Source organism: Neodiprion fabricii, chromosome 3, assembly GCF_021155785.1.
Source record: "Neodiprion fabricii isolate iyNeoFabr1 chromosome 3, iyNeoFabr1.1, whole genome shotgun sequence".
Classification (NCBI taxonomy): Eukaryota; Metazoa; Arthropoda; class Insecta; order Hymenoptera; family Diprionidae; genus Neodiprion; species Neodiprion fabricii.
The window spans coordinates 33367257-33387555 of record NC_060241.1 but is presented as its reverse complement, the minus strand read 5'-3'; the positions used below and the strand labels follow the sequence as shown (position 1 = coordinate 33387555).

At 36.9% G+C, this 20299-nt stretch overlaps 3 protein-coding genes across 8 annotated transcripts; all 3 read right to left on the bottom strand.

The window, feature by feature from the left end:
• Positions 1-684: 684 nt before the first annotated feature.
• Positions 685-5619, bottom strand: LOC124177866 (apolipoprotein D-like). 2 transcript variants are annotated; one of them, XM_046560756.1, is made up of 5 exons: positions 5531-5619; positions 3974-4096; positions 2605-2731; positions 2095-2190; positions 685-1656 (listed from the first exon to the last, which is right to left on the bottom strand). In XM_046560756.1, the coding sequence occupies exons 2-5, from the start codon at positions 4094-4096 to the stop codon at positions 1172-1174; spliced, it is 831 nt and encodes a 276-aa protein (XP_046416712.1). In that variant the 5' UTR covers positions 5531-5619; the 3' UTR covers positions 685-1171. The 2 variants fall into 2 exon arrangements, with proteins under 2 accessions (XP_046416712.1, XP_046416713.1); XM_046560757.1 differs by having other exon boundaries at positions 5522-5600.
• A 1278-nt stretch (positions 5620-6897) lies between these two features.
• Positions 6898-9818, bottom strand: LOC124177865 (cyclin-dependent kinase 1). The gene is made up of 4 exons (XM_046560755.1): positions 9602-9818; positions 8562-8857; positions 8143-8462; positions 6898-7942 (listed from the first exon to the last, which is right to left on the bottom strand). Exons 1-4 carry the CDS (start codon positions 9657-9659, stop codon positions 7699-7701), a joined length of 918 nt encoding a protein of 305 aa, XP_046416711.1. The 5' UTR covers positions 9660-9818; the 3' UTR covers positions 6898-7698.
• Positions 9819-11845: 2027 nt separating this feature from the next.
• LOC124177863 (arginine/serine-rich coiled-coil protein 2) lies at positions 11846-16229 on the bottom strand. Of its 5 annotated transcripts, none has more exons than XM_046560750.1 (6): positions 16085-16142; positions 15412-15495; positions 14777-14858; positions 14198-14325; positions 12877-13540; positions 11846-12572 (listed from the first exon to the last, which is right to left on the bottom strand). In XM_046560750.1, exons 3-6 carry the CDS (start codon positions 14852-14854, stop codon positions 12264-12266), a joined length of 1179 nt encoding a protein of 392 aa, XP_046416706.1. In that variant the 5' UTR covers positions 14855-14858; positions 15412-15495; positions 16085-16142; the 3' UTR covers positions 11846-12263. The 5 variants fall into 5 exon arrangements, with proteins under 5 accessions (XP_046416706.1, XP_046416707.1, XP_046416702.1 ...); XM_046560751.1 differs by having other exon boundaries at positions 14801-14858; XM_046560746.1 differs by lacking the exon at positions 14777-14858 and having other exon boundaries at positions 16085-16229.
• Between the last annotated feature and the right edge of the window lie 4070 nt (positions 16230-20299).

Here is a 20299-nt window from a genome sequence, read left to right as displayed (position 1 = left end):
GATGTTATAAAATTCTTCTCGCACTGTTTAAATTTATTTTAATTCGCGGTGCGAGCCCGCGACCCTTCATTGATTTTCAAATTTCTTACAGTTCATGTGAGCCGGCTGTCTTGCGCAATCTGTTACTACTCGCTGCACGAAGGTCCGCGTGCACGAGCGGTTGACGCCAATCAGGCGTTTCACATTCCGCAGCGTCAAGCTTTGTTGAAAACGATCAACAAGCAGTCAGACAATTATTTGAACTATCAATCGGCGCACAGTAAACAATTTTAATCGAAGACTGCGAGGATCTTGCGGGGCTGCGTGTTATTTTTTTAACTTACACATGGTTCAACTTTATCCCCGACCGTCGAACCTACTATTCTGTTTCATCGAACAAAGTCGAACTGTTATATAAAAACAAGCTTATTGCATCATGCAACAAATTGCTCTGTTTAATTGCTGTATTGAATAGCAAACAAGTTATTATAGTAAAATGATAAAACGAATTTAAGTAGTATTTTTTGCAATCAGCATGAATATAACTAATGAAAAATTCATCCGATCGATAGACATAAATTCTCGCCAGAAGATTCTGAGTATGAAAAGATCGAATTATGTATTTCGTTGTTAATTAATCACACATTTACAGCGGCGCACTGAAAGATTCGATTTGGGTAATCAGCAGGACACACACATTAGTACACTTAAAAAAGTGAAATTTATTTCTATAACAAATTAAAAATTAGTTTGATTTTTCGTCTTCTTATCACATATAAGAATGTGTATTGGCGACAATTATTCGTCATCGCGGTAACCGACGTAAATCAACTTGTTCAATATTATTATCGAGTGAAAAATAGAATAAAAAATCAGTCGACAGAACGTATAATCGTATAATATGATTTACGGCCTAGCAGTACATAAACAGTCGTGAATTCCAGCCGCATTAACGCATCAACTAAAGAAGATTAAGAAGCAGGAATAAAACCGGAGATTCAAACGACGAAAGTAAATATGACTATACATTACGTATAACGATCAGCGGTTTATACAAAAATGAGCAGAGATTACTTAAAATTTTTTAAATCACCACATATGATAGTTAGTTATTTTGTAAACTAACCGGTCACCTAAACATGTACGGTCCCTTAATGAATTTACAATGCGCAGATACCACAAATATAATAATTTAAGGTATCCATTCGACGTCGTTAACTTCCGGATTGGATTCTTGTATATTCGGTCTAATGTTCGCCGTCACGTTTTGCGGCCGCGTCGACGAGTCTTCGGAGCCTGTTCCAGTTAACTTGTGGTAAACTTTGCTGCCAGCATTCACCACCCATTCGACACCGTCGCCGATCTTTTCCCCAGCCTTTCTCACAACGTGGCCAATATTTTCAGCGGAAAATGTATGCGGGTCAATACTGATGTCGACAGTGTTGTTTCCACTGGGACATCGGGTCTGCGATGTTATGCTCATATCGTAGGGATCGACTCCGAAGCTGCTGAGACGCTGGCGAATCTCGTCGATGCGAGTTCTGTCCAGGTCACGACGACGCGACAGGATCGTAGCACTTTGACGATTGGCGAAAGCAAGCGACTGGCATGAGAATATCGCCGCATAATTATCGTAGTCGGTCATAAATACAACGTGCGAAGCACTGCCAGCCACACCTGCAAAAAGCAACGAGAAAGAATAAATAAATAATACAATATCACGATGTAAATCGCGAAAAGATTCCACAGCCAATGAGGAACAAAATTGTTATCACTTACACCATTTGAGCAGAAAAGAAATTGGCGAACGTAAGTTTCATGTCCGTGACAAGCTCGATGTCTTTCCTTACAGTCTCAACAAGTACATTATTCAAGAACTACAGTTTCGATAAAGTCAAGGAATAAAAATGCTGACAAAAAAAAAAATTTCAATTATCAAGTCAACCCTTTGTCTGATTCATGACTGCTGTGCAGTTTAACAGAATTTATTCCAACGGCATGTGGCATAGGTTTAAAATTTCGTCGAACGAGTTAAAAATCAATAATGGTTATCGAACGCTTTTAAGGCGACAACAAAGATCGGCAAAATCACGTATAACAAATAGAATAACTTACTCAGTGGGAATCGGATTTGCATGCGTGCAGGCGTGCTGGGTTCCGGTACAGTCAGCTCCCCCGTGTAATGGTATTCGTGTTTCAACGGCGTTAGTCCTGCATCATACATTCAAACACAAACGAGTTCATCATTCCCGTCCCATCCAATTCACAACCGTTTATTCTATTCACGGTCCTTTATTGGGCTTGATAGGGTCCATACAACCCATACCCGTCAAAGAATCGTACAAACCTATCTATACATCAGTTATGTATGCTCTTACGTATTTGGCTATTGAAATTCTGAACATTAAATAATTGGATCGGTAAAAGCGCAGAAAGATAAAAAAAAGCAAGTTGCAACGAAACGGATAATCAGCAAACACCCTTTTCTAGCTCTAAGAAACTCTACAACGATTTCTCACATAACCACGACAAGGAATAAGAGTTTCTCTAATAAAAGTGTCGCGTTTCGCGTGACTCGTGCTGTACATTGCAATTATTTCGTAACGACAGTCGTTTAAGCCTCACCTAAAATTGGGTGATCCGAGTCCTGAGTGAGCACGTACTCGCCGGGTTCATCTCCTCGCGTGTAGTTATAAGTGATGCATTTACTAGCGGTCGACGTCTTCTGGATCACGTACCACAGTCCCAAATACTGCAGGAAAGACACGTAATTATAAATTACAATTATTATTCAATTCTACATAACCGCTTTAAATTATTCAATGCTGAACGTATCGTACCTAAACTATTACCGAGAAAATTCTTGGCGACAATTTTCTGGAAGTCTTAAAAATAGTTATGTCACACGCGTTATTTCGCGATAAATAGGATTGAGAGACGTGCAAGCTGGCGGAAAATGTAACCGCATTGTTAGCATACGTGATTCTATCTCGGGTATGTACAAAAAACTTTGTTATCAACGGTGTAATGTACGAAATGAGTAATTCTAGTAGCTCACGTTCCATTTTCTATAGTGGAACATAAGCTTCCGATGAACTATTCCAATTTGGAAATTATAGGATTTTATTTACACGTGAGCTACGATATTCTATGGGCTCTATTTTTGGTTCAAATGGAAGGGAACGTGCGATATCTGAAGACGAGCGCGATTGTCACCGGCTCTGTTGTCATATAAATGAGACATCATTTTAAACGTTGTGGTGCGCGGTTCATGTTTCCAGCTCGCCAACGAGTTCAGGTTGAACTCATATAAATAAAATTGATAATTAAAAATCAAAACACTAGATAAAAGAAGAGGATTTCCACGCTTGTAATGTTTTTGAGTGTAATCAAGTAATAAGACGCTTCGTTTTTGAATATGAAATATATAGAATATAGATGCCATAAAGAGTATTTATTGAGATACTTAAAACTTTTTTCCCTTGAATTACCGATTTCAGAATGAGCCAAGAGTATAGATAACTTCTGACCCAAGATTATCGGTACAATATAAGAATAATATTTTGAAAATTAAGATCCAACTTCGTTCTCGAGCTACAGATTAAATGGTATCAGTACTAAATTATCTGTTATAGTATACCTGCAGGTATGTAAAATCGTGACTGGGAATAATGTAGGTCGTTAAAATTTGTATTTTTAAGCTCGTTAATTTATTTTGTTCAACGGTGATTTGTTTCCTCGTTAGAATTGCAATGGAACGAATGGTCAATTCCTGACCGCTGATTACGTACCGATAGCAAAAACCATCGATTTTGCAGAAGCTGTTGTCGTTTGCTATCGATTGTCATAATTTAATTTTTTTCACATGAATTTTTTCGATCATAACAATGCAACCGTCAATATCAGAAGTAACTTCAACATGTGCTCTGTTGCAATCTAATATTCGGTTGTTGCATTGAATAATTAATTTGCATAAAAGACTGCGTCGTCTTACCCGATTCATATCGAATCTATAAACTGGCTCGACCACTGGGCAAGAACCGAGATGATAGGAGTGTGAATACCCAACGCCGAACAAAGCGGCAAAAACTGCCACACAGAGGATTATTGACTTCATCTGAAATTATAAAATACACGTACAGTCGCTGTTTTCATTAATTCATTGATTATCACGAAACACATTTATCGCAATATTATCTATAAAGTTGTAGATTGTTTTCTCCGTACTGTGACTGTCGAAGTTTGTTTCAGAAAAAAATACGCTCATTTACCTGACGAAATCTTTCTTTTAAAATAAGAAAATAGGATGACTTGATCTTATCGTCAAACCCACGATAAGTTAGTTGTAACAAGTTACGCGATTTTAAATTATCTTCAGAATTCTGTTGAATCTCAAAGTAGGTTGAGCGAGGTTCAGGTTTCTCATTAATTTCACAAACGTTCGCTTATTTTGAGAAGAGTGAGTAATCGTTGAACGACTCTGGGAATTATCGATTCATTTGAACATGACTCAGAAACCGAATCGAATAATAAGAACTTTAATTTTAACGACTCAGCGGAACAGCTGTTGATCGGTGAGTTTTCTGTACCGGAACAAGCGCAATAATATAACTATGTCAACTGTTGCACCGTGTCAAGGCTGAATAGATGTATTTTAAATCGATACCAATAGTTGCAGTACAGGCTTTATTCTCCCCGTCGTGATTCTGTTTGATTTACAGCGCTGTGCCAGTAGAATTTTCACGCGATAACAGATGTAAACTTTATATAGGTATGCTTCGCAATCTCGTCACATTAATTTGCGTAATGACGCACCGCGGTCTAATGACCTTCCAGTTACATCGAACCACAACTGTCCGCAACAACGGAGAATCGTGTTATACAATATTCCAGTTACGCTAGCTGTATATTAGTCAAAATCCATGAAGTTAACGAGTTCCGTGACGTCATTGAAATCGGAATTATATTTATCGTTAACATAGAATTCGTTATATTTATATTTATGATTTCGACAGTTTTTATAGCTTTCCAGTCGTGTTACACTATGATTTTAGTGCCCGATGTTAAACATTACAATCGCAAAAAGTTTGGGTATTTATAATCAACAGAAACCTAACAGTGGAATCGAAGGGCATTATTGGCCGACGTTATAACAGAATCATCTAATAAACACCCGCTCGATTTTGGTCAGAAGCAAAATCCATTATTTCAAATTCTAAATTCGAACACTTTGAATCTAGAATCTCACTTTTGTTTGCACGGAATTTAAATTTTCGCTCTGTGATGAGAAATGACGAAGCTGATAACCATCAGTTTGAAATCAACTATCGAAGATAGGAACACGTCGTATAAATTGAGAGATTCAATATTAGAAAAAATGATGAGACATCTGTTCGTATGACATTTCAGGATTAAATTTTGAGTTAGAAGTACAATATAAGAAGTCAACAGAATACGTCAAGTTATGACAAGTGATATTTATACTTTTCGATTCGTCTGCAGAAGAATTTTTCCGAAATGAAATCAACATAATCAGACGTACGATACTCACGATGGAATGGTCCACACGTCCGTCTACTCTTCGAGTAAATTCAAGACTGTAAACAGTCGGGTCTCAGTAACGGTTTAATAGGAGCTTTCCCTCTCCTCGACCCAGCATGATCACGTGTACTCACTAGTAGGAACTCACGCATATATCGTTCGAAAGGCTTTCAGAAGAACTTTGAAGAGCTTTTCAGAAATACCGTAAACTTATGGTTATTAACTGGTAATTCGAATTGTTGATTTATTTACAGGCAATTAGAGATTGGTTAGAGTTGAAGTCGAAGTACAGTTAAATTGATCGCGGTGAGATGAGGGTTAAAAGATTGTAACTAGTAACAGTAGTGCGCGAGATTTGTGCAAAATAAATTCCACTTTCGTGACGCGAGCAAAGTTTAGAAAGAAACCGGTTCAAGATTACATTTAAAGTAAAAGTTTCGGTCAAATATTACAATCGTTAACATTATCAATTTACTGAGAAGAGAAAATGCTTCCAGTAAAACATAACGACAACTTGGACCTTCGGAAAACAATGAGTCTGGTCGAAAAAAAAAATCACGTAATTTTACGCGTTATTATTTTTGAATCAATCACCCTGCCTTAACTTACTAGATCAACTTCGATCAAAACTGTATGGACTATTTCATGTAATACGTCTTTAGCCATGATCAGCATCAGAAGGCCAACTCTGTTAATCATACATACATTTCTTTGCACTTTGAACCTCTGTTCTTCAGAATACATAAGGATCTGAACTACGCGTTAACGTATGTATGAGGGGAGACATTTATACGATGTCTCATTTCCTTCCTGATGACTCAGTCGAGTCAAATTCATTCGTAGAATATTTCGCAGAAGCATTGAGTCGCTCATATGGCTAAGCTAATTTCTCAGTCCACGGTTGACAATCGCTTGTGTTTCCCGTAAAACGTTGTCACATACGCACCGAATAAGCTTTCGGAAAAATAAATTTTCAAGTGAACATAATCAATCCTGATCAAATTGTTAGTTTGGGTTTGATCAACTGATAATTACAATAATGTCATGTGTTATTTTTTTCTTTTTTTCAATTATTACCTGACGTTTGCACGCTTTTCATGTAATCCACAACTTCCACTCAGTTATTCACAAATTATTTAACAGTTGAAAAAAACTCTTTCCAATTAAATAGTCATTGGATGAGTAAATCACTAACTGAATTTGCGTTAAATTACCTCATTTTCCATACATATCATTCAAACACCGTAATTTGTGCGTAGGTTTGCGATATAGAATCTTAGAAAGCAAGCAGGAAATTTATACTTGGTTGTTAATTGGCATCCGAATGGCGTAATTTGCAGCTGATTCGGGATATACAAATATTATTAAAACGCCAAGTTAATTTTGATCCTTATTTTATATTCTCGTCGTAAAGAAAGTACAAAAATATTCTTATTTCGAATGAATACTAATTTTGACCACTTAGTTCGGTCTTCTACTTCGTTTTTTTTTACTCTTCCCAACTTATGTACATATTTGTAGTCTCAAGATCTACGTCTGCTTTAGTTCCATTCAATAAAATTATCTTACATTTATAAATATCATTGAATGGAACATCGAAATCTTGATACCACAAAGTGTTTTCATTTCATTCCGTTTCGTTCATAGTTTTTCGACATTTTTATTCTCTACTTCATTTAACTTGTTCATCTAAAATATAATTATGTTTAAAATTAGACCAACTCAGTGAATGACAGAAGATATAATACTAAAAACTTAGATATCTTACTGGTTATGGAATACGTAATAGTATAGTACTTAATAGCGCTCTCTAGATGGTTCCTACACATAGAACGATTGGTATTTGTAACCAACGGAGAACTTTATTCAGGTACACACTATGTCTGGTTTCGTTTCATTCTTCATCTTGTCATGCGAAAACTACAAATGTTACGGTTAAAAAGACAAAATTAAAATCATATAAACAAAAACAAAAACGAAAACAAAAAAAAGAACTGCGATGATTGAATTAAACTTTAAGTGGTATTATAGACTCAGCATGCAGCTGAAATTATGTGAGATTTGAAGATAATTAAATAGGAACCATCTGATCATGCGGAACCTGCTCAAACGCCGGCGTAATGTGAGAAACTTGCAAACTATGAAGTAAAGTATATAATTTCGTTGTTTCATCACTGTTCACTTTGACGGTAATTTCGACTTGTCCAAGTCGTTAAAATAGGGGTGTTGCAGAGCTGCTCGTGCAGATATTCTATACACAGGATCATACACCAGCATCGCTTGCAAAAGATCAAGACCTTCTTCATCTATCACTTTGACTTGGGATGCCAGATTGTTGGATGTCCAGTTCGGGAATGTCGCTTTGTAGTCAGGAAGCTGTGTCACGCCTGGCCATATCTCCTCAGTCGGGGTTCGCAGTACTCTAGGGAAATTACCGAAAAAAGTATAGTCGCAACGTATGATCCACCTTGAAATGATCCAAAAAGGCAAAACCGATTTGATTATTTTGTTCCTAACTCTGGTTGCCAACATAAGGCATGTGTTTCATTCAGAGTAAAAGGCTACTAAATCACAATATAAAATCAATGTTCAATCGGCTTCCTAGGTATGTGATTGTTTTACCGAAATATCCTAAAGAGCTGGTCTATCTCGCTGTCGCCTTGGAAGAGGGGCTTTTTTGTGGCCATTTCAGCAAAGATACAGCCAATGCTCCAAAGATCGATCGGGCAGGAATACCTCGTTGATCCTAAGAGAACTTCAGGAGCCCTATACCAGAGAGTTACCACCTCGTGCGTATACACTCTCACAGGAATACCAAATGCTCGACCCAATCCAAAGTCTGCCACCTTGATTACTCCATTTTTGTCAATAAGAAGATTCTGGGGCTTCAAGTCACGGTGCAATACACGTCTTTGATGACAGAACAGGATTGCTTGAGTTATCTGATGAGAAGAGAACAAGGAACAGTGCAAGTTACATTTCACATGTTAGTTCTCATTTATTACGCTCGACGCAAGGAGCGTATAAAAAAAAATACAGACCTGATACAAGTAGGATTTGACAACTTCAGGTTCCATCAATCTTCCATTGCCTAAAGTATCCATGTATTTTTTCAAATCCATCGATAAGAATTCAAATATTAAATAAAGTCGTGATTCTTCCATCAAAACATCTTCCAGACTAACAATGTTGGGATGCTGTAGCTCCTTTAGCAAAGATATTTCTCGGATTGCAGTCGAAGGAACTCCCTCATCGTCGCTTTCTAGTCGAATTTTTTTCATTGCCACAATTTGTCCGGTTTTCTTATTTTTTCCTTTGTAGACAACACCATAGGTTCCTGATAATTTAAATTGATATAATCTTTTTCTGAAATGATTCTAACGTTAATTCTAGGCTTTATGTAAAAGGGGCTGAAGTTGGTAACGTTAATGTAACAAAACACCAGGAGAAAAATTATCACTCTGCAATTTCCGAATTACTTTCAAGGAATTTGGTTCTCAAAGTATACGTAAATATGTTTTGTATATCTCGGTTCACCAAATTTCAAATGATCTTAAAGGTGCGAAGTAACGATTTCTCTGAAACATGCATCGTTATAGTAACATTACTAACTTCATCGTTATTCATGTAAACAGCAGTATTAATAACAGTATTTCAGCAGAAATATAAACTACACGATTCCATTTAAACTGTATTTCAAGAAAGCAGGGTGTTTCTCCTATCTTTAAGCATGATGAATGAAAAATACCGGAATTCGTGCAACTTTAAATCAAAAGCATACACAAAAGCAAACTACGTGCCAAAAGCGCGTCACATGCTATGTAAAATTACACAGCATAAATAATTGATTGAATAGTAGCATTCCAAAGTGTTTAGTAACTGGAACAAAATTTATAACTGGGAAAAGGACCTCGAATCAAACAATATGAAATGGGTTTTGAATGCTTTTCTGACTTAGAAACGGTTGACTTGCGAGTAACAAGGACAGATAATCAAAAGTAAAATAAGGGTAAACCATAATATGGTAAAGTTTCGTCAAGTTTCAGCTACACTTGGAATGATGCACAACAAATCGTATCACCTTCGCCGATTTTTTCGATTTTCACAAAGTTTTCCATGCTAATTTTTTGATCAATCATTCACGCAGTTGACGCGGGCACTCTGAACCGTGAAATGCTTTGTAAAATTGCCTAATCGCTACTGTATTTTCTAGATTCAACACGCCTGCAAACAAAAAGTAACGTCCGAATTCAAATGCGGCAACGGGTCGACGCCATATTGGTAAACACGTGTAAACAAGATTATCGGTAAAGTTATACGGCGGTATTAGCCAATCGGAACGCGTGTCTCATGTGACAGCTGCTTCCTGCGCCGGCGCATTGGCGGAGCGCGGGACATTCTCTCAGAGTAAAAAAGAACGTAAAATGATTCCTGCTTGGTAAGCCCGCACGTTTGCTTCCGTGTAAACCAGGGTAAGCTGACCGACACATACAAAGTTAGGAAAATAAATCATGTATATGTGCATGGGTACGAATGGCACGAATGCGGCAGCAGGCCGTGCCATCCCGTTCCCTCTTACTTCGTGCGGACACGTAACATCTGTCAGCGCTTAGTGCTATCCACGGAGAGTATAGAAACGAGTGAAACGTACGTTTACACTAGTTTACTTCCCAATACTCGTGAACCTAACGCGCGCAATTGATTTTGCATTCCATTCAACCACACACAAGATCAACCACACACGCAAAAATAATTGTCAACGGTCCTCAACCAGGTTAGATTCGATAAACATCGTGTTTTAGACAATCCAATTTTCTGTGATTTTTACAAACTGGAATGAAACTTTTGATTTCCTCATATTTTTTTAAATTCCGTAACAATTACTGGCTTTACACTATCATGTAAACACAGCAAAAAGTGTCCATTGTCATATTCATATTGCAATTTAAAAGAAATTTTCAATATCACAGTAAACGGTCTTGTGAGCTAATCGTGTTTTACAAGTTTTTCTCTCCTGGGTAATGAAGCCATTTTGTCCTTTGGGAAATGGTACAGTTTGCAATTACGGTCGTGTTGTCATTGGGAATGATTTGGGAAGATAATGAAAACACCAGCAATTGCAGCCAATTCTCGCTCACGCTACTGATATGTGAATCCTAACATCTTGCGAGCATCAATTTCCCTACATTTTCCCAGTAATCACGCAATTGCGATTATACATCTTGTTCTTTCCAAAAGTTTGGAGCATTGTTGCTGCTCAGGAGAAGAAAACTGTAAAATGTACCTTCATGAATTTCCTCGCAAATCTGGGAGGTCCGATATGCATTTAATTGTAAGTGAAGCTGTGAAATTGGGAAAAATGAGAAAGTCATAGACTATTCACAAGTGTTCTTTCGTGAATATTTCATTCCGAAAAGATGAAACTGATACAGCAACAACTGGTCTTGCTATTACACACAGTCAAATGCCAGAGACGATAGAATTAATTGGAGAGGCGAGACAGTGCGTATTGCTACATTGTAGAACTATGAAGAATTTTTTGAAACACATGAAATGAGGAACTGAGACTTGTTCTGTACTGCATTGCAGCTTGTCTCATCAAACAATAAGTCACTGAAAACACTAAGTGACTGCACCATGTGCTTGCCACTGAAGTAATTGAAATGGCAGGAGTGTAAAAATTACCTATTAGTTCGAAATTTGCTTAAAAAAAAGTTGAAAAATCGTTCTAGTTTAAAATGTGTCGAAAATTTGTATCACTTTTTCTTATTCGCCTTTACTTCTTTCTGAATATAGAATTTTATTTACAAGATCCCAAGTATAGAATTTCACACTAGCAAAATTTTAAGCATGATTCATCCCATACCATGTATGCGTAAGTCAGCCGGCTTGCAGAGAATGAATTAATTTTAAACTTAATCTAAATTGAAGAAATTCATGCGTGAAATAATTGTAGTTTCTTTTCTACAGCCACTGCATTTTAGTATTACTGTACAATGTAGGTATAAGTCGTACTTACAAAACATTTTTCGTAACATCGTAGAATAGGACTTCATGTATCAAGATATATTTCGTCAAAATGGAAAAAAAAAGAGGAACATCAAAAAGAAAAAACACTTACAAAGGAAGCGCTTTGTCACTTTCGACAAAAATTGGTTTATAATTGACCATTTTTAGTGTAGCAAAATTACATTTTTACACAACTGCAGGTGATAAGATAATGATGATTGTATCGCGAGCAACATGTACATGAATAACCTATCCCACGAGACCAACATTTTTCGACTTACCTCAATTGAGGGAAGTAAACGTATTCCGTACAAAGTAATGGGTCTGTATTAAATTTATTTTCATAGTAGAAGTACATGATAGTAATAACTGTCTCTCTCTCTCATACTGTTTTCCCCGCACTCCCGAAATATATTTTTGTTATATGTATTAACGCTTTTTTAATTTCGTGCGACAATCTGGTGTGATTTTGGTAACGACGGTTACTCAGATATTTTGTTATAAAATACTTTGACATCTTACACAAGTCGTGCGACTATATACGGAGCATACCTATACGGATTAACAACACCCTAAAGAAAAATCGATCTCAATATGACCTTTACTTACCATTTTTGAAAAGTTCTCAAGAACTCTTCAATTAGCTACTGGATGAATACTAACGGGTAACCCATGTCCGTAAAAATAACTCTGTAGTATTGGATATAGCAAAGTCTAAATGCACACAAGACTTTTTATCGTGGAAATTGATACCCCCCCGTAGCATAGCCAAATCCGACTCCGCGTTGAGTGTGGGTTGTAGCACGTGCAACTTCGTATTGCTGTTCCATGTTACTGAACATTTCTTCCTGTTTTTTTAGTATCTCTGGTTTAGGTCCAGTTTCTGATCCAGGTCCGGAAACCGGTAAGTCACCTTTGATCCCCATCAGTCGTTTGAACTTTGCCGTTACTTTACCGTCTTGGTCGTGCGTAAATGTCGTACCAACCCATGTGTTGGCTGTTCCAGCTGCCAAACTTGAGGATTTACTTTCGTCCGGCTTTGACTATCGATTCAAAAAGTAGTTCCAACAGTTAAGTTATGGATATAAGGTTGAAAAAACTAATGCACGTTAAAATGAGAAATGTTTTTACATCATATAGGCACTGGGTGGAATAAGATAAAATGACTGGAATTGAAAAAGAGATTCTTATACATGTTACTATAAAGCAGAGAAGACATGATGCTTGCATTTTTTCTTTCTTCTCATTCTGATGAGACTGAGATTTTTGATCTGTATCTTATTCCACCCACTTTTTCAAAGTTAACCTTAATTCTAAGATTGAAAACTGATAAAAGTAATTCCTCACCTTGTTAGCCCACAGAAGTTTCCGCTTCTGTATTTGCTCCGCATACTTTCCTTGAGTAGCTGTAGCCAGGGGATTATAATAATTCTGTTCACTCTGAACATTCGTTGCACTATTTTCCCCTTCCGGAGCTTTTAGTTCTATGCCTAATTTTTCAAGCTGCGCCATTTTGTTTCTACTTTTTTCCTCACGATAAGTCATTGCCCTGAACGGGGGCACTACGTGATCTTTAGACCTGGATCTGGATCGAGATCTGACTCTTTCTTTTTCTTTCGGATGAACTGGACGCTCTTCTCTGTGACGATCTTTGATTCTTTCCTCTCTGGGATGTCGGCGATCTCTGTCACGATCTCTGCGTCTGTCTCTATCTCTCCGATCATCGCGATGATGATAATCTTTGTTACTTCTATCCTTATCTTCGCTTTTCTCTTCTCTATTTGACCTGGAAGCAGATCGATCTTTGCGTTTGTCTTCTTCCTTAGTCCTCCTCTCGTCATCCCTAGACTTTCTGCCATCCTTCCCGTCTCTGTGATCACTGTCCCGTCTTCTTCTGTCATGGTCGTGTGCAGATTTTCGATATTTGTCTTCTGAATGTCTGGGTCGGTCTGATTTCTCCTTCTTCTGTTCTTCTCGTGGGTTGGTTGTGTGCGTCTCATGGTTCGATCGCCTGTAAAACCATTACGTTCTGCAGGGATATACCACACAGATTTGTATTATTAAATTGCTCGCTTAAAGGGTGGAATTTCGAAAATTCACGAATTTCAGAGGCAACGTGCATGTAACCAAATCCTTTGATACATAATTCATTAAATTAAAATGAAATAATTCAATGACATTGTATAGCTTTGAATGTACAATTTCTAACCATACTAGAGTTAACTTCGCAGAAAAAATTTCTAGAGGAAGATGACATGCACGACAGCGGTCCTGAGAATAAAATACAAAACCACTTATATTACCCAATTGTTACCCTCCATCATCTGCGAATGCATGTTACCACGGCAATTTAAGGATGAACAACTCTGGCGTTTACAGATTCCGAATCAAACCTTGTCAAAACTCTTGGATACTTTTACAGCAGGAATCACAAAGGGGTCACGAGTAAATAATTTGAAATAAGTTACGGGATTTAATATCATGGCGATTGCATAGCCGGTAATTGGAAGCTCTCAGGCTTATAGACTTTCCGTTTTACTATCATATTGACTATTAATATAATGACATTAGCTTCCATAATGGTTTGAATTGAAAATAACAGCAGCGTATAAAATGCAGTTCATGTTATCAGCAGCATCGGAGAAAAATAAGCAACAAACCAGCCTACCTCTGGTCTGAGGACGACGAATGCGACCGCCCTGCTTCCACTTTTGACCCATGCCGAAACTGTGCGGTAGCGGGACTGTTGGCGCGTTCGCTGCTTGACTCGCCAGAAGAGTTGTTATTGTTGCTTTCCTAAAGAAATAAAAAAAAAAAAAGTTTTAGTGCAATTCCCCAACTGGATTTAAGTCTGGTAATTTGTGTGAATTCCCATAACCAAATGAGCGAATGTTTGGTATATTTATTGCAGTAACACTTATATTGTTATTAGGCGAGGTTTTTGAGTGTTTCTGCACAAGTATCTACCTAACAATCCCTGAGCTATGCTGGTGTGAAAGTAAATGTCGAATGTTGGAATTCATCGAACAGTATACTTGCTAAATTATATTCAAACATATGAGATGTTTCTCAGTCTGACTCTGTGGTTTCCGATTTGTGATCAATTGGGACGCTTGTTTTAGAAATAAGCCCGGATTCTCCGAAATAAGACAATCATTAAGGGAGCTTGCAAAATTCATGGGCACCAGCGTTAGTAGCGGTTTAAATGAGTCATTGAAATTTTTGTTTTCTTTGGTATGGTTGTTACCTTCTGCTGGCTTCTTCTACTCACCTTTATCTTCGGATTAGGACTTGGGGGTAGTCTTGAAAGACCCTCACACAGCATAGACCTTGCCGAGGTGCGTAGATATTGTATCATGTATTATCAACAGAGCTACGTGTTAATATTTTCTCACGAAATGGCACCATTCCCATTTACTTATGAATATTAATCAGGTCAATAACAAAGCTATTCTGATCATCAATGCTGGTCCGTAAAAGTTTCATGCTTTCGAAATACTTCCTCCTAATCGAAATCAATGTCTACAAATTGCACCACTGTGTAAAGAGCTTTATAGAGTTATGCCAGTATTCACCCAGGCGCTCCAATTAGCATGATATACTTGTAGGCCTGGGTGAAATCAGAGATAAAAACATCTGTTGGACGGAAAATTTTGGTAGAAATTCTAAACTTTGTACTGTTCATTTAGATTCATGACTCATGAATTTAAGCATTAGAGAGATAAGTTCACAAGACTTTCAAGACCAGCATAAGATCGTTTCTAAAAAGGGTGTCGATGCGGCACCACGAAAGTGATATAAAACTGTCTAAAATTGTAAAAAATCATAGCATATCTAGGCCTTTCTGTTTTGTTTACCATATTTCGCACATTTATACCATACCTCACTCATGTCCATTTGAACGGGATCGTAATTGGCGTCACTGGCACGTCTTGCAGCAACCTCTCCTCTCTCTGAGTACGGCATCTTGATAAAACAAATTCAGGTAAAATTAGGCCAATATCGGTACCCAAAGGCTTGCCTTTTCCCAAGAGAATATTAACCTGCATTTATGAATCACCAATGTGGTAGGATCGGTAAATATAAGTTTGCCAAGTTATAAATAAGCCACTATCAGTTTTAACATTTCCATGTAATAACACGGTGTATGGCATTGTGTGTTGCCCAAATATTGAACGGAAATATTCTCAAGCACAGTATCACCAGTTCGAAAAACATTAGCCTTAAATTATTATGGACCTTTGGTTGTAGAATGAGTCAAAGGGGGCCAAAGGTAAAGCTGATCAATGATTGCGAGTTTCTTGCGAAGGAGCGTAGAAAACAATTGGCACGAGATTCGACGCGAGTCGAATTTTCCAGGCGATAAGTCAATGACGTGAATTGTCATGGCAATGCGAAAGTAAACTAGCCTCGAAGCCATTTGCAACGATTCACTTCCAAGATTGACGATGCATTCAACTGAAAGCGAACATCGCTACGGCGCTAATTCGCAAGCTGGGAACGAGGCTCGAGTTGACAATCGAGCGAGGAAATACCTCGTTACTTCAGAACTTACCTTCGAATCGTCGGATGCGTTGCTCTCCTCACCGTCGCTCGTATAACTCGCCAAGGAGTCCATAATGGCGTACCAAGCAAAAAAGTAAAACACTCTAACGCCGACGATTCGTGCGCCTAGCAGAGGCTGCTGTTGCGATTTATCAGTTCGGCGCATGCGCCGAGCGTGGAACGGCAGATCCCAGAACTTCTACCGATGACGCTCTTTCACGTGCGCGCCATTTTTCAAAAACCAAAAATGTTTTTAAACTACTTTTCGAAATCATGAAATTTTGCTTTATGAATTATGATAAAACCGATGTATATGATTTTCACCAAAACACTCGGAGTAAGCGTTCAATTTTATTGCAAGCTATTTCCAAGATTTTTAAAAGGGAGACGGATCTTTAAGTCCCAACTTTTCACAGGATTTTCTCGATTCCTAAGCGACGAGAGTTCAATCATTACGGCTTAGGCCATTTTGATCGATTTTTAGGATTACGTACATACCTGAAATAATAAAAATGGAACCCTTATAGGATTACTTCGTTGTCCATTTGTCTGTCTGTTCGTCTGTCAAGACCCTTTTCTTAGGAACGAGTAGAAGTATCGAGTTGAAATTAATATCGAATACTAAGGTCTACCGTCCCTTAGAAGTGTAAAAAATTCAATCTTCTAAGTCAACGCAATCAAAAGATACGGTCATTTATGTCACGTATTCTGATATTCGCAAACTTACTCATCGAAACCTGTAACTAGGGGACTTCCCGTTGACCTAGAATCATGAAATTTGGAGAGAAGCAAGGTCTCACAACACAAGTGAAGGAAAAATTCCGAAAATTGTTAATTTGTAGTTATATGATATAAAAAAAAATAATAAAGTTTGCACGGAACCCTAAGGGCGCGAGTCCTACTCGCAAATTGTCTGGTTTACAATTGAAGGCAAGATGCTGGGGTGATGACGACGTGAAGTATCTTTTTTCTTCAATTTTTAATTCATATAGTATAGTTATTTGGAGAAGAAAATTTTACAGTTGAATCAAGTTTACACGTATAGTTTATAATAAGTTGTAGCACAATATGAGATTTACTATTTAGTGTGTATCAATATGTTTGATTGTCTAAATTCAGAAACATGGCTTTCTTTTCTTTTTGACTTTCAAACAACGTTTGCGTGTTGCAAATAGTATCGGTAAAACATAAATCGTATAATCTCAACTCTTTTATCGTGCCGAGCCACTTTTTTAAATTTTCACTAGACTCGAATGAACTATTCATCGGTTCACCTATTTTCACAATCACGTATAATGTTTGACAATATATTTAAGTATGAAGCTACAATATTTTCCTCGTGAGTTAATATGGTAAGACAGAAATTTTGTGTGCATTAAATATAAAGTATAAAATATTTTTGTGCATTTAATTACAAGAATATAAGGTGTGACAAACATTTATACAATATGAGTATATATATATATTAGTTTTATCATAATATATTCGGGCGTTATCAATTATTAATGTAATATACATATACATCGATTGCATTAAGCTTATAATCATTACATAATGTACCCGTAGTTTTTTTGTAACGTCTGAAAAGGCTATACTTTCACGTACGATGTACGAAATGAATCAATATAAATTTTATAACATACGTTCGTTATTACAAATAATGTAACAAAGTATATAGTATTTAATTACGATGAAACTACAAGTTGTCAAATTCAGGTACCAATCGATTCAAGTCACATTGTACATATGTGCACGGATAAATGACGTATTTATTCACGTACTGAATAAGTGAATTCAAAGCCCAATTACCAAATATCACGAATCGACAAGAACGTACCAAGCAAAGATCTCGTTATCGATTTTTTTTTCTTCGACAATAGCAACGTACAGTCGAACCCTGGAAAATCATCGCAAGGATCATATACGAAGAAAAGTTGAGAGAAAAATTGACAAAAAAAAAAAATTCAATACAGACATAGCCCTCCCAGACGTCATTCATTGATCGTTCAACAAATTATTACCAGATGTTTAATTTATTATTATTATAAGGGTAAGTCGAATTTTCGATATGACTTCAAAAATTAATACAATTCGCTTCTTATCGTATTTTACAAGCCTTAAGATACTAAATTTCTAAAGTCGTGCCTACATAATGGTCCCTCAGCCTTTAATATAAGGTCTCCGAATTTTCTATTATATCTTCTGCTTTCATTAATTTTTTTTGATTAATTTACCTTGTATCTGCTCACTATTTGTCTCATTATTAATATACACGAAATTATGAACATAAGGGTTCAAGACCGTTGTTTTCGAATACACATTGCCGACAGAGAAAGACAGAGTAAGAGAGGGAGAGAGGGAGAGAGAGGGAGAGAGGGAGAGAGAGAGAGAGAGAGAGAGAGAGAGAAGGACAGACAACATCGCTGTAAGTGACGTATTGAAGAAAAAGATATTCGGGAGAGTGAAAACTGGTGTTTGGGCTTCTATAATACAACCAAGTAACTTATCAAATTATTTTTCGTTCAGAGTGTTTGCCGCGTGAAAGGCTACTTTTACAAGTAAAAATTTCAAAAGCTCCGCATTTACATATGGTTTTTAAAACTTTCGCTACACATTGGCTGACAGCTATTAATATATGTTAAAATTATTTACATGTATGTGAATTAAGTAGCAACATGTAACAACATCTAGGATTGAATAGAAAAAATTCAAGTATTTAGAGTATAGTTTACGTACGTGGATTATAATAAATTTGATTACTCGGCGTTGGATATTTGCAGTTTTGTTTTCTTTCCTCTTTTTTCAACACATCGCGCGTATATTTCAGTGCATTTTTAAACGCTGCAGGCGTAATATAGAGAACAGTTTGAATTACGTACGGTTATAAGGTATTCTATAAATTATTTGGAGTAAATAAGCAGTTGATAATTTCGATATTGTTATACACAAATATGTGGCAACGATATTATATAATTTGCTTGTCTATAAATATTTCGCTCATGATTCAAAATTAGCTGTATTCATAATAATTATTTATACGAGTGAGAGTTTCTCGCATTAGTTTGCACTTATTTACGACTTGTTTAAAAACTGTTTGAAATTAATCAAAGTGACGCTAGTATTATCAATTACGAAAAAACAAAGGAATGTAAAATTATTTTTCACGTTTGCAGAAGGTACATAAGTATATTTCATACGCAGTTGTACATAATAAATTCTACCTACGTACGACATTGACGCCGCGTTTCTATCAACGCAATCAATAACCCGCAGTTATTTAAGGGGGGGACTGATTGTTTCCGTTTCCTCGATACTTTATCAGTGAAACTCGTGTGATTGAAAAAAAAAAACGCACAACGAGAAAGAACAATACCGTAATAAACAAAATAAATGAAATGTAAAATATCGGATCGCGCGGGTTTCCTTTTGTCATGGCATACCTATACCTACACCTACATTAACATGTATTCGTAAACATGGACGTGTGTAAAAGGCAAAATGTATAAAAGGATCGCGCGCTACGTCACGCGGCACGACTGCAGATACGTATCGATGATTTTAGGAATAAATTTCGTTTTTTATCGACGATCAAGACGTGACACGGCAAAAACTCCGCACACAATGCTCTCTGATCAAGCCTCCGGAGGGCGACCCATATTGCACGTATGTTATACACATAAGTGACAAGCATACATCCATGTAAACAATTATCTACTATTGCACACGTAACGCCTCACGTCGTGTCATTAGGTTCACGTTATAACACACAACACGTATCATATACAGGCATGTGTATGTATATATATGTATATATGTTATATAAAGTGCTTGTGCATTGTACAACAATATTGCATGTAAGTTTCTTGTTATATACAATTACAACGATAATCTAAACTTCGGCTAATTACAATCCGCGCGCGCTTTATATTCGTTATAATATACTTATATAAATTACAAATTTTCTTTCGTCGTCACACATTTTTCCAGCGGGTGTTTTTCTATATACATATACCTATATATATATATGTAAAGCTAGCAGTGATGAGCGCGAAAACCGAACTTCTTCGCCAGCAAGTTGCAGCGCCGCGAAGTTCGTCTCCGCATTTTTTCAATGTCATAATTATTCATTCCAAACGCTCATATTACGTACCTATATTCAAAGTAATTCGTCGAAGTTGGTCATAGTAAAAAATATTTTTATTCATTATTTACTATGACCAACTTC

Coding starts and splice junctions, on each gene's coding strand:
- LOC124177863 (XM_046560746.1), bottom strand. CDS start 16,147: ATGGACTCCTTGGCGAGTTATACGAGCGACGGTGAGGAGAGCAACGCA. Junction 15,496..16,084: donor ACGCATCCGACGATTCGAAG/GTAAGTTCTGAA, acceptor TGTTTTATCAAG/ATGCCGTACTCAGAGAGAGG. Junction 14,326..15,411: donor TTCAAATGGACATGAGTGAG/GTATGGTATAAA, acceptor TTATTTCTTTAG/GAAAGCAACAATAACAACTC.
- LOC124177866 (XM_046560756.1), bottom strand. CDS start 4,096: ATGAAGTCAATAATCCTCTGTGTGGCAGTTTTTGCCGCTTTGTTCGGC. Junction 2,732..3,973: donor ATAGATTCGATATGAATCGG/GTAAGACGACGC, acceptor TCTTTCCTGCAG/TATTTGGGACTGTGGTACGT. Junction 1,657..2,094: donor GCAAATCCGATTCCCACTGA/GTAAGTTATTCT, acceptor TGCTTTTTGCAG/GTGTGGCTGGCAGTGCTTCG.
- LOC124177865 (XM_046560755.1), bottom strand. CDS start 9,659: ATGATTGATCAAAAAATTAGCATGGAAAACTTTGTGAAAATCGAAAAA. Junction 8,463..8,561: donor TCAAATCCTACTTGTATCAG/GTCTGTATTTTT, acceptor TCTTCTCATCAG/ATAACTCAAGCAATCCTGTT. Junction 7,943..8,142: donor CAGCTCTTTAGGATATTTCG/GTAAAACAATCA, acceptor TAATTTCCCTAG/AGTACTGCGAACCCCGACTG.